The following is a 13,411-nucleotide window of genomic DNA, read 5'->3' as shown; positions in this document are numbered from 1 at the left end:
GTGTACATAAATATGTTTGATCAGCTGAGGTCTGTTTGCTGTGCAAATGACGTGAAGAAACATCAACAGAGTAAAACAGGTTATTCATAAAACACTTCAATGACAGGGGCAGTATCCTTTCCCTTATTTACAGAAGCAGCCAGCTTTGTATCCATCATCATTACCTGTAATTAAAAGCTGTTTTCCCTCAAAATTAAATAGAACCAGAAGCTGTCTTCAGCTGCATCTGGGTATTTTGTTCATAAATACAATAAATGAACTGTTCTTTCACTTCCATCACCTTTTGATGATTGACCAATTTCTACTTTGAATGGAAGGCCAATTTTCACTGTGTTCACAGTACAGAGGTAGAACTGCCACAGCACCTTTTTCCCACCTGTTCACTCCGACTGGGTTGAATTCTCACCGGTTCCTTTTGATCAAGTGGGCTTGCTCAATGTGTGATACCTGTCCAGAAGATTGGCCACAGGAAACCAGTTGGGCTCTTTTTAGACAGGGGCTCCATGCGTCTGTAGACCAGGGAATTGGTTACAGTACATTCTGTAGCTCCATTGTGGCCAGTCTGGGTGCTAGGGAAATCACAGCTGTGGACATGTACAGCCACCAATCAGGGGTCTGGGCACTTCTCTCTGGTGCTGCCTAGTCAGGTCGCATGGATCATGGTGTGTGTGTGTGTGCGTGTGCATGCATACGTGGACAGACAAGATGGTGTGGGGGTGTTGCTACTATGAGAAAGACTCTGGGAGCTAGTCATAGGGATGGGGACTGCAGGTTGGGTGGAAAGCATGAATTTGAAGGGAATTGTATGTAAGGGTGCTCCTCCATGGTCAGGAACAGCCTGGCTTCAAGGGGGGACATGGTATGGTCGCCTTGTGTGCCAGGGAATGGGGTGGTGGGGCGGCAATGGGTGGGCAGGTGCAGGCTCATGTAGATGGTTTGGGTAGGGACTTGGGCTCACGGGAAAAACGATCACGAAGGGGATATGGATGTTAGGAGCCTCACCATCACATAGAGACAGAAGCTGGAAGCCTTTAGCTGAAGTGTGTTCAATGTTGACTTCCATTGTGCTGGAAATTGAAACCACACAATGGGGAAGAAAATAGCCAAAACCACACAGGGCATGGGAGTGATGTGTCTCAAACTGCGTGGGGGGGGGGTGCTGCTGATGTGAAGACAATTAGAGGGCAACAACATTACTCACCGAACCATGCACTGTACAGAATACAGACCTGCAGACCCCCTAAATCCATCCTAAGGCATTGGCTTGCTCTGTTCTGTGCACCTCCCTATCACAGACATTGCTGATCACTTCATTCACGTCATCAGTTTTGACCATAGAGGCCAAGGAAAGAATGTGGATCTTTTACCCCAGCAAAACGCATTGCCCTATAAATGCTTTGTTAGCTTGCTTCCACATGCTGCAGCAGGCTCTCAATCCATGGTACATCCTGTATGGACATGACGTTAGGCATCACACTGGCACAGTTACATTTGGATGTATACAGAGACTCGAGCAATTTAATGCAAAAGCAGTCTGTCACAGTGAAGTGCTCAGGAGCTTGTGCTCCCAAGCTTTCAAAGTGTGACATTCCCACTGAAGTATCAGTATCTGAGCTGGAGGTGGGTGCGGGAGGCCGCTTCACTGATACTTCCTCTAAGGCTTTGGTTATCTCTTCCCCAGAGGTTGTGGAGAAGACTTGTGGAGCTGGCCATTTCTCTATTGGGTTTGTGGACATCTCACCTGCAGGACATGGGAGAGATGGCATCGCGACCAATGGTTAGAAATGGTGTTCAGTGAATGACACTGACAACAGGGTTACTGTGAGAGTTGCTGTGGAATGAAGAGTGGGAGTTACATGGTTGATGGGACGTGAATGTCTCGGCACCTCCTGCAAGGCACAAGATCATCTAATAGCTGGTGAGAAGCCTGATGTCGGGCAGCCTTCCACTTCCTCTGTGCCCTATTATGGGCTGTCTCCTCCTGGAATGAGAGAAAAGGAGGGCTTGAGTGAGATGGAAGTGGGCAGTACAGCTGTTAGTACTGGTGCAAGTAGTGAAAAAATAGTGAGATGTCTAGGGTAATTGAGTAGGCACTGCAGAGCTCAGACAGGGTTAGTGGTGGGAGAGGTTGAGGGGAATGAGAGCGAGTGAGAGAAGGTGTTAATGGCAATAGTGAGCATGAGTCTGGGTGGGAGGTGGGTTTAGTGGCAGAGATAGAATGAGTGTGAGGCAGCAAAGAGCAGAGTGTGACTCTTAGCCTGACGAAGTAGAAAAGGTCATTGACCTTCTCACAGTGCAGCTGGCCATTTATCCATACTGTGAAGACCACGCTGAGCCAGGTACATTTATTGCCCACCCCTCATTGCCATAAAAAAGGCAATGGTGAGACTGCCATCTCAAACTGCTGCAGTCCATGTGGTGTCGGTATAAGGAGGTGGAAGGAAGAGTTTGATCCAGGCATTGTGCAGGGACACGATATATTTCAAAGTCAGGATGGTGCGTGGCTTGGAGTGGAACCTGCAGGTGGTGGTGTCCTTGTCTTCCCAGATGGTAGAGATGACGGGTTGGGGTGGTATGTTTGAAGGAGGAGTAGAAGGAACCTATTTCTGGCACTCAGAGGGTTAAAAGCAATCTCTTGCAACAAATCTGAATTCAGTATAAAATGTCAGCTGTCTCATCTATCAGTGTCCTGCATTGAATAATCACACTCACTGGGGCCTCAACAAAAATGCCTCTGCTCCCAGATCGAGCTGATAATCCTGTGGCTGTGGGTGGGCTCCTCTTGTCTCCCATCTGAAAAGAGTTGAAGCATTGTGCAGTCCTGCTTTTCATTTAATCAGCAAACACCAAGCGCACCTGAGAGCTGAGAAATGGAAGGGAAAAAAGAAGAGCAGGAAGAATCGGAAGTTTGGTTCATATGGTGACTGCTGAGGAGGTTGTCAGCCTCAGAAAGGTGATCGCCATGTGGTAACGGAAATTAAATGAATCGGAAAGTAAGTCTGGCATTGGGCTCGTTCGGCAATAAATTTGTACAAGTAGCTGCGATTGTACAGGCCTTGATACCGTTCCTAGGAAATTTCCTAGATAATATTGTTGAAGTTTGCGTACATTGAGTGTGTGTGTGTGTGTGTGTGAAAGTTCCTTCCTCTTGCACATATTCTGTGTAAGTGGTCATCCTGCCATATTTGTCATAGAAATAATCAACGTCTTAACTAATTTGCTGTCCACAAGCTTCAGGCTTACTCCTTCCATACTGTTGATGTACATTGGTTTTAATATGTTTGCTTTCTGCAGGCTTTTATCCTTGTTAGTTAATTGCTCTTTTAAAATCTATTAATTCAGGGTCAACAAGCAATTTTAATCTGAAGAACCATTTTTTATAATAAATTGCCAAAAATAAAAACTACTGGGAGCCACAAGATACAAGCTTGGCATTTCTGAACCAAATACAGTACATGACCCGTTGCCAAGTATCATTGGTAGATTAGGTAAAATTATATAATTTACATATCTAATAAATAATATATGTATATACAGAACAAATATTAACATTAAAATGGAACGAACTCTGTATAATTTTTTCTTCTTTATTTTGATTATAATTTTGCCAGTGAAGTCATTTTTAAAGTATAACTTAACTTCAGATGTGTCAGGCTGACTTTTGCCAGCTACTGTTTCTCATAATAAAAAAAGTTCTAATATGTCATTCAGAATAATTTATTGTTTCAGTTATGTTCCAAATGATAATCATTGCAATCAGAAAACCTGTTGCTCAAACCAAAACACCAGTCATAATCAAGATTTAGTATTCCACTTTTATTTTGAGAATGATGACTTTCTTGTTAAAATGATGGTTTGAAACCATAAAGTGCAGCATAATGGTAAACTGTTTATCCCCACAATTAAACAATGGCTGTTACTTTACCAGACGTAATACTTTTAGGCTATTTCTATGCTAATGTGATTCAGGGAAAAGTTAACTCGCAAAATGAAAACTTAAATAAAGATTTGCCTCTCTGGGGTCTCCACTGTATGATGAATTTGCATGATACTGAGGTATTGCTTGACAGAACAGGACTTGAACATTGCTAAAAAGAAACAGAAAGTCGAAGCTTCTTGTCTTGCAATCAACCAGACTTGGACACAAGAAACAAAACTTAGAATGAGTGGTCTTTGGTCTTTGACATTTGGAAGGTACATGTGCCATACCTGTGGCTTTTTTTGCTCTTCATTTAATCCTTTTACTACATAAAAATACATTCATTAAATAAATGCAAATCAGTGAATGTTGATGAAGGGCTTATGCCCAAAAGCTCGACTCTCCTGCTCCTCAGATGCTGCCTGACCTGCTGTGCTTTTCCAGCGCCACACTCTTCGACTCTGATCTCCAGCATCTGCAGTCCTCACTTTCTCCCAGTTGGCGTTGGTGTTGGGCATTGATTCTGGTTCTGTATCCTTTTTCTAATTTGTTTGGAATTTAAAAAAATATATGGATACCAACAAAAATACCGGCATGCACCAACAGGTTAATCAGACTTTGGAGAAAAACAGTCTTATATTTGAATTAATTGAATCGAAAAATTGGTGTTCCATTATGAAGTTTGTTTTCTTGCATCCCAGTCCTAATGAGTGCAAGACACAAAGCTTAAATTTTATGCATCTTTTTAGCAGTGTTTAAGTATTGACTGAAACTTTCTCAGGCTAATGTTTAAATGGATTTTCAATAATTTATGTTACAAGACACATCAGTGACTGTATGTGACAATTGTAAATAATTGAAAGTAAAGACGATGTGCAGTTTTCATGCCTTTGAATGGAAACCAATTTGTACACTTAATTATCTTTTTAAAATCTTTTATTTGCTTACATTCTACTTATTAATGTCTCTACCTTATACGTATAGTGTTGCATATAAAATTATGTCTCGGCTGAAATAAATAGCATTATAATGTGCCTGCTTCAAGTTCTGTTTCAGTAATACAATTGACAAACAAGGGAAGAAGAAACTGTAGAGTATGGGGTATTTTAAGCTGTGATTCCGCATTGTCAGGAATCTGTGCGCTCCTCTGGGGTGGCAGGCTGGTGATAGGGCTGATCAGCGGGAGCTTCATTTTTATAGTTATAGAGTCATAGAGTCATAGAGATGTACAGCATGGAAACAGACCCTTTGGTCCAACCCATCCATGCTGACCAGATTTCTCTTACAGAGAACACTCATTGTTCACTCCTTTTTGTCTTCTCCAATTTCACTCCATGATATTCAGGACGAGAATTTTACAGAGAAATTTTTCTGATGTAAAATCACTCTGTGATCTAGAGTGCAGTTTTCCGACCAGAAGCACGAAATTCCTGCAAAAACCGCTGAATGAGAATGGGTCCAAAACGTTATTTGGATAGATTGGAGTAACTGGAACTCTCCTCTTTAGAAAAACGATGAGAGGAGATTTAATAAGAGACATTTAAAGTCATGTGAGACCTGGACAGAGTAGCTAGACAGAAACAGTTCCTGTTGGCGGGAGGATTGAAAATGAGAGGACACAGGTGAATGGCAGAAAAAAAAGGCCGCACCAAGACAGACCTTTTTACATTATTTAAGTGTAGGTCTGGAATGCACTGTCTCAGCATGTGATAGAAGCAGATTCAGTTGTGGTGTTTCAATGGGATTTGGATAATTACCTGAAGAAAAAGAAGTTTGGAAAGCTCCAGGAAGAGGGTGATGAAATGGGACTAGCTGAGTTGATATTGCAGAGAATCAGCATGGACATGACAAGCTCAGTCACCTCCTCTTATGCTAAAACCAGTCCATGATTTCATGGAGACATTTCTTCATTGGAACAAAATCCTTGGTGCTTATGTTTTCCAACTCTGTGGTTATTTGTGGCTTTTGAAAATTCTGAATCAGGACATTCTTGACTCCTCTTACAATTGGGAAATGCAGGAGGATAGAAGTGGGAGGGGCGTGGGGTAGTGAGATATAAGCACGTGACATTTCTGTCATGTCAGGCTGGATGAGTGCCCAGAATTAGCTTGTTGTACATTCCTGCAGGAAAAAGGCTAGTTTTGTTAATGCGTCAGTTAATAACTTTCCTGTTTCCGATTTCCCACAGCCAAGAAAGGGTACTGGAACCGTAAAGAATATTGAGCATTTGGTGAGTAAAATACATAATCTGCCAGGAACAGTATGTATGTGCATGTGTAGATGTATGTGCGTATGTATTAAGCATTGTGAAGTTGGCATGTGCCCACATGCCTAGGTTAAAATATCAAAGGCTGGAGGCTATATCTTTCCAGATAAATAAAGTTCCTGCACAGAGTGAGTGTTCTTGCTCTATTTAAATTTGTCTGTAAATGTATTTACACACTTGGGATGGTGTAACTAAAGTTGTTGGCAGGCAAGGAATTAATATTTTCGAGCCCATTTTGGAATTGGATTCCCCCTTACCTCTGATTCTTCTTTCTATTCATCATTTTGAAAACACTTTTCATCTCTCTGGTCTTGGCTCTTTTCTGCCATTTTTACCCCCTCCCCTCCTGTTTTCTCCTCTTTCATTCCCACAAATCACAGGGTGTTGAGTGATGTTTCCTTGATGACAAACATCAATTGGCAGCCTTTTCAAGACTCTTTCACAAGGATTATGTTTTCCTCCTTGTGGTTCCTGAGAGGTGCTGCTGATACTGTCTGAAATCAATGCTGTTCTGAAAAAAGCTTGGACCATATCTGAAACCATCACAATTTTTGAGACAGTGGTCAAGCAGGCATTTTAGAACCTGTGCCAGTGAGTGCTTGGCATTTCTCCAGTGCAGAGAGTTAAATAAATGCCTCATTTTGTATATGATCGTGACCTATGTACACGAAAAACCCTTCTGAGTATGGAGGCATAACGTAGTTTGGAGGGAACAAAAGCCATTGAAGTCACATTGGTCCTGTGAGGCCTCAGTCTCTGATTGTCTCATTCTCAAGTGTTTCTCTCTGTACCTCTCCAAGTATATTCTCTTTAACACCTGTCTCTGTCTCATGGTTCAATCTCATATAATGTATGTCCATCAGTTTGTTTGCCTATTTCCTGATCGCGTGTGTTGATACCGAATAGGTGTTGTCTACCTGTTGCCATCTCTCTCTGAGTACACATAGCCTTCTCTGTAAATCTGTCTAGTTTTTGTCAGTTGAATGAGATGTTAACCAGTGGCCCATGTCTGCGCGCTCAGGTGAGTTACAAAAATCCCTTGGCTGCTGTGTCCCCACCCACTTAGTGACCTGGGCCAATGTTCATTCCTCAACTAATGTCTCAAACAAATGGTCTGATCATTATCTTATCACTCTTTGTGGGGGCTGGTTTAGCTCAATTGGCTGGATGATTGGTTTGTAAAGTAATGTGATGCCTGAGTTCAATTCCCATCACTGGCTGAGGTTACTATGAAGGGCTGCCTTTCTTAATCTCTCACCTTGAGTGAGGCATGGTGACATTCAGGTTAAATCGCCACCAGTTGTCTTTCTCGAATGAGGGAGCACCCATTTGGTCTGGTCAGGCTATGGTGACCAACAGACTCTTTGTGGGATCTTGTTGTTCACAAACTGCATGCATTGTTACAATGCAGCTATAGTTCTAAGGGCACTTTATTGTCTATAATGCATTTTTGATTGCCTTGAGGCCGTTTGTGAAAGGCACTATAGAAATGCAAGTCTTTTTTTCTGTCACTCTGTAAACAACTCTGCAGCTTCTGACAATGAACTTGTAAAACAAGTATTTTCGTTGTTATGAACTTTCCCTGGAAGCGAGTCCAAGTCTGCAGTATGATGCTTCACTGATAAGGGTGTCTTTACCAGTTTCCAACCTACACAGTCGTGATAAACATTATTAAATATGAAAGAATCAAAAAAGCTCTTTCAAAGACCCGACTGCCTGGTACAGTAGGAGGAGGTTTTCCATATTCATTGGGTTTCAATATTGTCCATTTTTGTTTCAATGCACTAGGGGTCAACAAAATCTTTGAAAAGCACCCATCAAAGAAGCACCCTACCAAGGTAAAAACACTCAACTCATTTTAAAAGTAGATAATTGAGACAATTGAATAGTTTTGGGAAAGTGCTGGGTACAGCGTGATCTAGGGTACTGGAGAGACATTTTAAAAACTTCTCTGCCACAGGGTTACAAAGAATGAACAATCCTCGTGGGAAACACACTGAAAGGTTTTGTACTAACATTGGGCTGATCTAATAGACTGTCTGGTTGGGATTGTGGTAAATGGTGAACTGATCTCATTTACAGTTCTTCTGTAGTTTTTTCTTTTCCAGTTTAATATTCCAACACTGATTAAGAAAGGGACAAGTAATTGGATTTGTTATAGATTTAAGCAATTTTGAAAGACAATGTTAAACTGCTCCAGCTGCCATTAACAATTGCTTTCAACTTAGTGACTCCCAAAGCCTGGTTGACACTTCCTCTTGTCAAGGGAGTGTCTCTAAATAATAAGAAAAGGAGATTGTGTGTGTGTTACTCAAACCCACCCCATGGAAATGTTTTGAGAGCTGTTGGTCAATCTGATTGGCTGGTAGTTCCAGAACTCAGAAACAGGCACTGCTGAAACTGCTGTGCAAAGTAATACAGGCTGTCCCCATCAACCTGTGGTGATGGTGGTGGTGGTTCAGGACAAGCTGCCCTGTGGAGGAGCTTGAATCACCCCCACCCCCACACCACCAACATCGTTGGCTTGGTTGCTTCCTGTACTTGCATTATATAATGTTTTAAGAAGATGCTGAGTAGGCACCTTCTTGTTGAAACACCCTTTCAGTTACTTACCTTACACTGCAGCTAGGTTTCATCTCCGAAGCTGGAAGACCACACCTATGACCTTTGTTTTGTCAGTGAACCCATCTCCATGGTGACTCAGGGCTCGCCTACAAGAAAAAATTAACTGTAGTGAGCACTACCCCAACACCCAGCCCCCAAAGACACTCCTGCCTCTTGTTTCCTGCCTCTGTAACAAGAATGCAGAATAATAAACAAGAAGAAGATAGGACTAAAGTAATGGACAGTCAAATAAAGCAGCCTCCCTCCGCAGGACCACATGAGTGCATCAATTGGGGGTTTCATTAGCCTTAAAAGATTAGTGGATTAAATCAGGGATGAATTTGACCTTGTGACATTTGAGTTACTAATCTCATAGTTTAACATTGACACTACTTGATGAGCCCATGGCTGCTGTTGCCCCGATGTCAGATTGTAATCAAGACTTGCCATCTTGTTTTCGAGCAGGAGCTTCAGTGTGGACCACGTCATGGAGCGAAACTACGACTTTGACCTGACATACATCACAGAGCGGATTATTTCAGTCTTCTTCCCACCAGTGCTTGAGGAGCAACGATACCGCAGTAATCTGAAAGAGGTGGCCCAGATGCTGAAATCCAAACATGGAGACAGCTACTTGGTGAAGTTCCCATTTTTCGAAATTGAGCAGCTCAGGGCAGTCAGTGAAATTGGTTTGTAGCAGGTTCCTGCAAAAATGCACACTTTGGACTGTTTTTCTACGTTTATGCATACAGTTGTAATACTGAATAATTATATAAGATACACAGCACAGGAGCAGGACATTTAATCTAACTAGTCCATGCTGATGTTACTGCTCCACTCAGCTCTCCTCCTATCTTTCCTCATCTAAGTTTGTAATTGTAACTCTCTATTCCTTTCTCCTTCAGACACTTAAATCTAACAAACAACTGTGAATACTGGAGATCTGAAACAAAAACAAACTATTGGCAAAACTGAGCAGGTCTGGCATCACCTGGGGGAAGAAAGCAGAGTTAATGTTGTGAGTCCAACAAAGTCTGATGAAGAGTCACCAGACTCGAATTTTTAACTCTGCTTTCTTCCCCTAGATGCTGCCAGACCTGCTGAGCTTTGCCAGCAATTTCTGTTCTTTCTTTTCCTTCAGATACTTATCTGGTTTCCCCTGAAATGCAACTATACCATTCACTTCAACCCTGTGGTAGTGGGTTCTCACTGCAAGTGAAGAACTTTGTTTTGAATTCTGTATTGAATTTCTTGAGGATTTATTGTATTGATGGTCTCCAGTTCTGCTTTTGCCCAGAAGAGGAAACATTCTCTCTGTATTTACTCTATCAAAATCCTCCATAATTTTAAAGACCTCCATATGTCTCCTCCAGGAGAGAAGACACCCAGTCTTTCAATCCTTTCCTGATAAAAATGCCCACATCCATTTCCAAGATCATCTTTGTAAATCTTCCCTGCACTCTCTCCACTGCCTCTATATCCTTTTCATAATATGGATGCAATAATCTACGTATAGAGCACATTTTAAGACTATTATGTGGTGTCACGATGGTTTAATGTGGCAGAGTCCCATAGATTGAGAAGGTCACCAGCTTCAATCTTCAATGTGTGCTGTTTTGGCCTGAGCGAGAGCTCAGGGATTTAAAATTAGTGTTGTCCTCCCATCTCTTTGACCCTTTTTGCATCAGAAAGGTTGAAATCAGCCCTTGGGGGTAGTGACTTTCTGGTGATTACAGCAGCAATTTATATTCATATAAAAGGCTCAAGGTGCTTCACAGAAGCATGATAAAACAAAGTAAGACACCAAGACACATGAGGAAATGTTAGTTCAGATTATGAGATAAGTTCTAAGGACTGCCTTAAATGAGGAAAGAGAGATGGAGAGGTGTAGGGAGGGAATTCCAGAGCTTAGCACCCAGGAAACTGAAGGCACAGCTGCCATTGGTGGAACAATAGTAACCGGGAATGCACAAACAGGCCAAAATTAGAGGACGACAGTTATCTTGGAAGGTTATGTGGCTGGAAAAGATTATAGAGATCGGGAGGGTTGAGACCATGGAGGTGTTTGAAAACAAGAATGAAAATCAAGATGCAGCTTGACCAAGAGCCATTGTATGTTAGCAATTACAAGGGAGATCAGGGAATGGGACTTGGTGTGAGTTAAGAGAATTTTTGATGACCACAAATTTGCAAATGATCGAATGTGGGAGACCAACTGGGAGTGTGATGGAATAGTCACATCTAAAGGCAATGAAGACAGAGAAAAAGGTTTCAGTGGTGAATAAACTGAGATCAGGCAATGTTATGGAGGTGGAAGGGGGCAGTTTTGTTATGCGTACTATTGGGGGTGCAAAGATGTGCAGGATGCACCAACACCCCCAGCAAGTAGTTCATAGGATGCAGTGACTTGGTTGAGACATTGCAGAACTGCTGGTCCCTGCACAATTGTACAAATCCTGGTGTGAGTCTGGCAGAAGAGAAAGCCAAGAGCAGGACCAACATACGAAGAAAGTATTTTCTCAACCTTCATTGGTAATCCCCACTGGTCCTTGATGCTCTTGGAGATTTAGTTCTGCTGGCAGTTCTATTGAATTATGATTAACATCTCCTCCTTGTCTATCACTTTTGAGGTGATGTTTTTGTCTGAACAGCAAGTACCTATGGCGTCATCTTAACATGAAGGAATTACTGAGATTGCAAGTGAGATAGAGCTGAATTAATAGACATCAGCAGATATATGGATACAGTCATTAAGTCGGGATTGGTTCAGTGCTGAGTTTAACTTGGCATCTTCTCAGTTACCCTACTGATATCACTGGCAAAAACTAAAGCAAAATATTCCATCAAAACAAACTTCACAACAATAGTGAAAAAAGCTGCAAAAGGTTCCAAGAGGATCCCTGAGTGGGACCAGCTGCCTTTGCAATTAATTGATCGAAATTTGTGGTCGTTTGCACCTTCCTGTGAATACCACAGATTCTATAGAGTGGCAGCATGAATTCGATGGGCTGAACGGCTTCTTTTGCAAAGGAATAACTTGCTAACTTGGTATTTTGAGAAATTCCCATACATGTAATCTGAGAATGAGCAGTAGCAAGGGAATTTAGTAGCGAGGTTGCAGAGTGGCTGCAGAAGGTGCTGGGTTAAAAATGTCGTTGAGGTTTTCTGTCTCTGCATTCCTGATTTCCCATTGGTTTTCAAGTGAATGGGCAGAAACTTGTGCTTTCACAAGAGCATAAACAGAAACACTTGGTTTTTGTTCTGACATGTTTTCTGCATTGTATGATGAGGGGTTGTGGTTTAAAATTGATTTGCAACAACTAGGGCTCCCTCCTAGCCCATACAAGAATATGCCATCACCCATGGTGTATCCAAGGCAATGGAGCCATTCACAATGATTCTCAGTTACTAATAGGCACCACCACGTCATCCTTGCACGGTGGCTCAGTGAGTAGCACTGTTGCCTCACAGTGTCAGGACCTGAGTTCTACTCTCAGGCGATTGTGTGGAGTTTACACATTCTCCCTGTATCTGCATGAGTTTCCACCAGGTGCTCCGGTTTCCTCCCACAGTCCAAACATGTGCAGGTTAGGGTGGATTGGCCATGCTAAATTGCCCATAGTGACCAAGAATTTGCAGGCGAGGTGGATTAGCCATGGGAAATGCAGGGTTACAGGTAGGGGGGTGGGTCTGAGTGCGATGCTTTTTTGGATGGTCAGTATGGACTTGGTGGGCCGAAATTCCGGCTTCCGCACTATATGGATTGTATGATACCAGTGCACCCCCTCACTCAATCAATCTAAAATAACCTCATTTCTTTCATAGCTTTTCAATCTCTCCGAAAAGAGGCAAGACATTTGCAGACTCAACCCCAAGGTACGTCTGTTTGAATTCTCATTTTGTTTTTCAGACATTTGTAGTTCTAAAGTAAATTCGAGTTTAGACCAATGTGAGATTAAGACTGACTGAAAATGCAAACCTCTCCATTTTCAAGCTGACAGCATGTGTGGCCCTGTACTTGTTTCAAAATGAGTACAATGAAGGTTCACTAGACTGAATGAAGGGATCATCCTTTGACAGTACCTTCCAAATACATGACCACTACTACCTAGAAAGACAAGGGCAGCAGATATATGGGGACATCACCACCTGCAAGTTCCACCCCGAGCTACACACCACCTTGACTTGGAACTATATTGCTGTTTCTTTACTATCGCTGGGTGAAAATCCTGGAACTCCCTTCACAACTGTGGGATACCTACACACTGGACTGCAGCGGTCCAAGATGGCAGCTTAACACCCACCACCTTCTCCAGGCCAATAACTGCTAACCAAGCCAGCAACACTAACATCCCATGAATGAATAAGAAAAGACAGATTAAGTAGGGTAAGCCTCTTATCCCTGGAGTTTAGAATAATGAGAGATGATCCCATTGAAACATAACATTTTGTAGGGGCTTGACACAGTCGAAACTCAGAGGTTGTTTTCCCCTGGCAGAGGAATCTAGAATGTGGGGGCACATTCTCGGGATAAAAAGTCAGCCATTTAGGACTGAGGGAAGGGAAAATGTCTTGGTTCAGAGAATTGTGCAGCTTTGGAATTCTGTCTCCCAGAGAGCCTA

General features: G+C 42.3%; 1 protein-coding gene across 4 annotated transcripts in view; it reads left to right on the top strand.

Moving 5' to 3' along the window:
- Nucleotides 1-13,411, top strand: part of LOC122543325 (tensin-2-like) — a 272,952-nt gene that overhangs the window by 174,488 nt on the left and 85,053 nt on the right. For all 4 annotated transcript variants that reach the window (XM_043681854.1, XM_043681853.1, XM_043681852.1 and 1 more), the window contains exons 5-8: nucleotides 6,108-6,149; nucleotides 7,974-8,023; nucleotides 9,255-9,426; nucleotides 12,615-12,665. In XM_043681854.1, coding sequence (XP_043537789.1) covers nucleotides 6,108-6,149; nucleotides 7,974-8,023; nucleotides 9,255-9,426; nucleotides 12,615-12,665 — 315 coding nt within the window. The remainder of the gene's footprint in view (nucleotides 1-6,107; nucleotides 6,150-7,973; nucleotides 8,024-9,254; nucleotides 9,427-12,614; nucleotides 12,666-13,411) is intronic.

The sequence above is a fragment of the Chiloscyllium plagiosum genome, chromosome 43, assembly GCF_004010195.1.
Source record: "Chiloscyllium plagiosum isolate BGI_BamShark_2017 chromosome 43, ASM401019v2, whole genome shotgun sequence".
NCBI classification, from domain to species: domain Eukaryota; kingdom Metazoa; phylum Chordata; class Chondrichthyes; order Orectolobiformes; family Hemiscylliidae; genus Chiloscyllium; species Chiloscyllium plagiosum.
The sequence above is the reverse complement of the archived record's forward strand: the minus strand, read 5'-3'. Positions and strand labels throughout refer to the sequence as shown.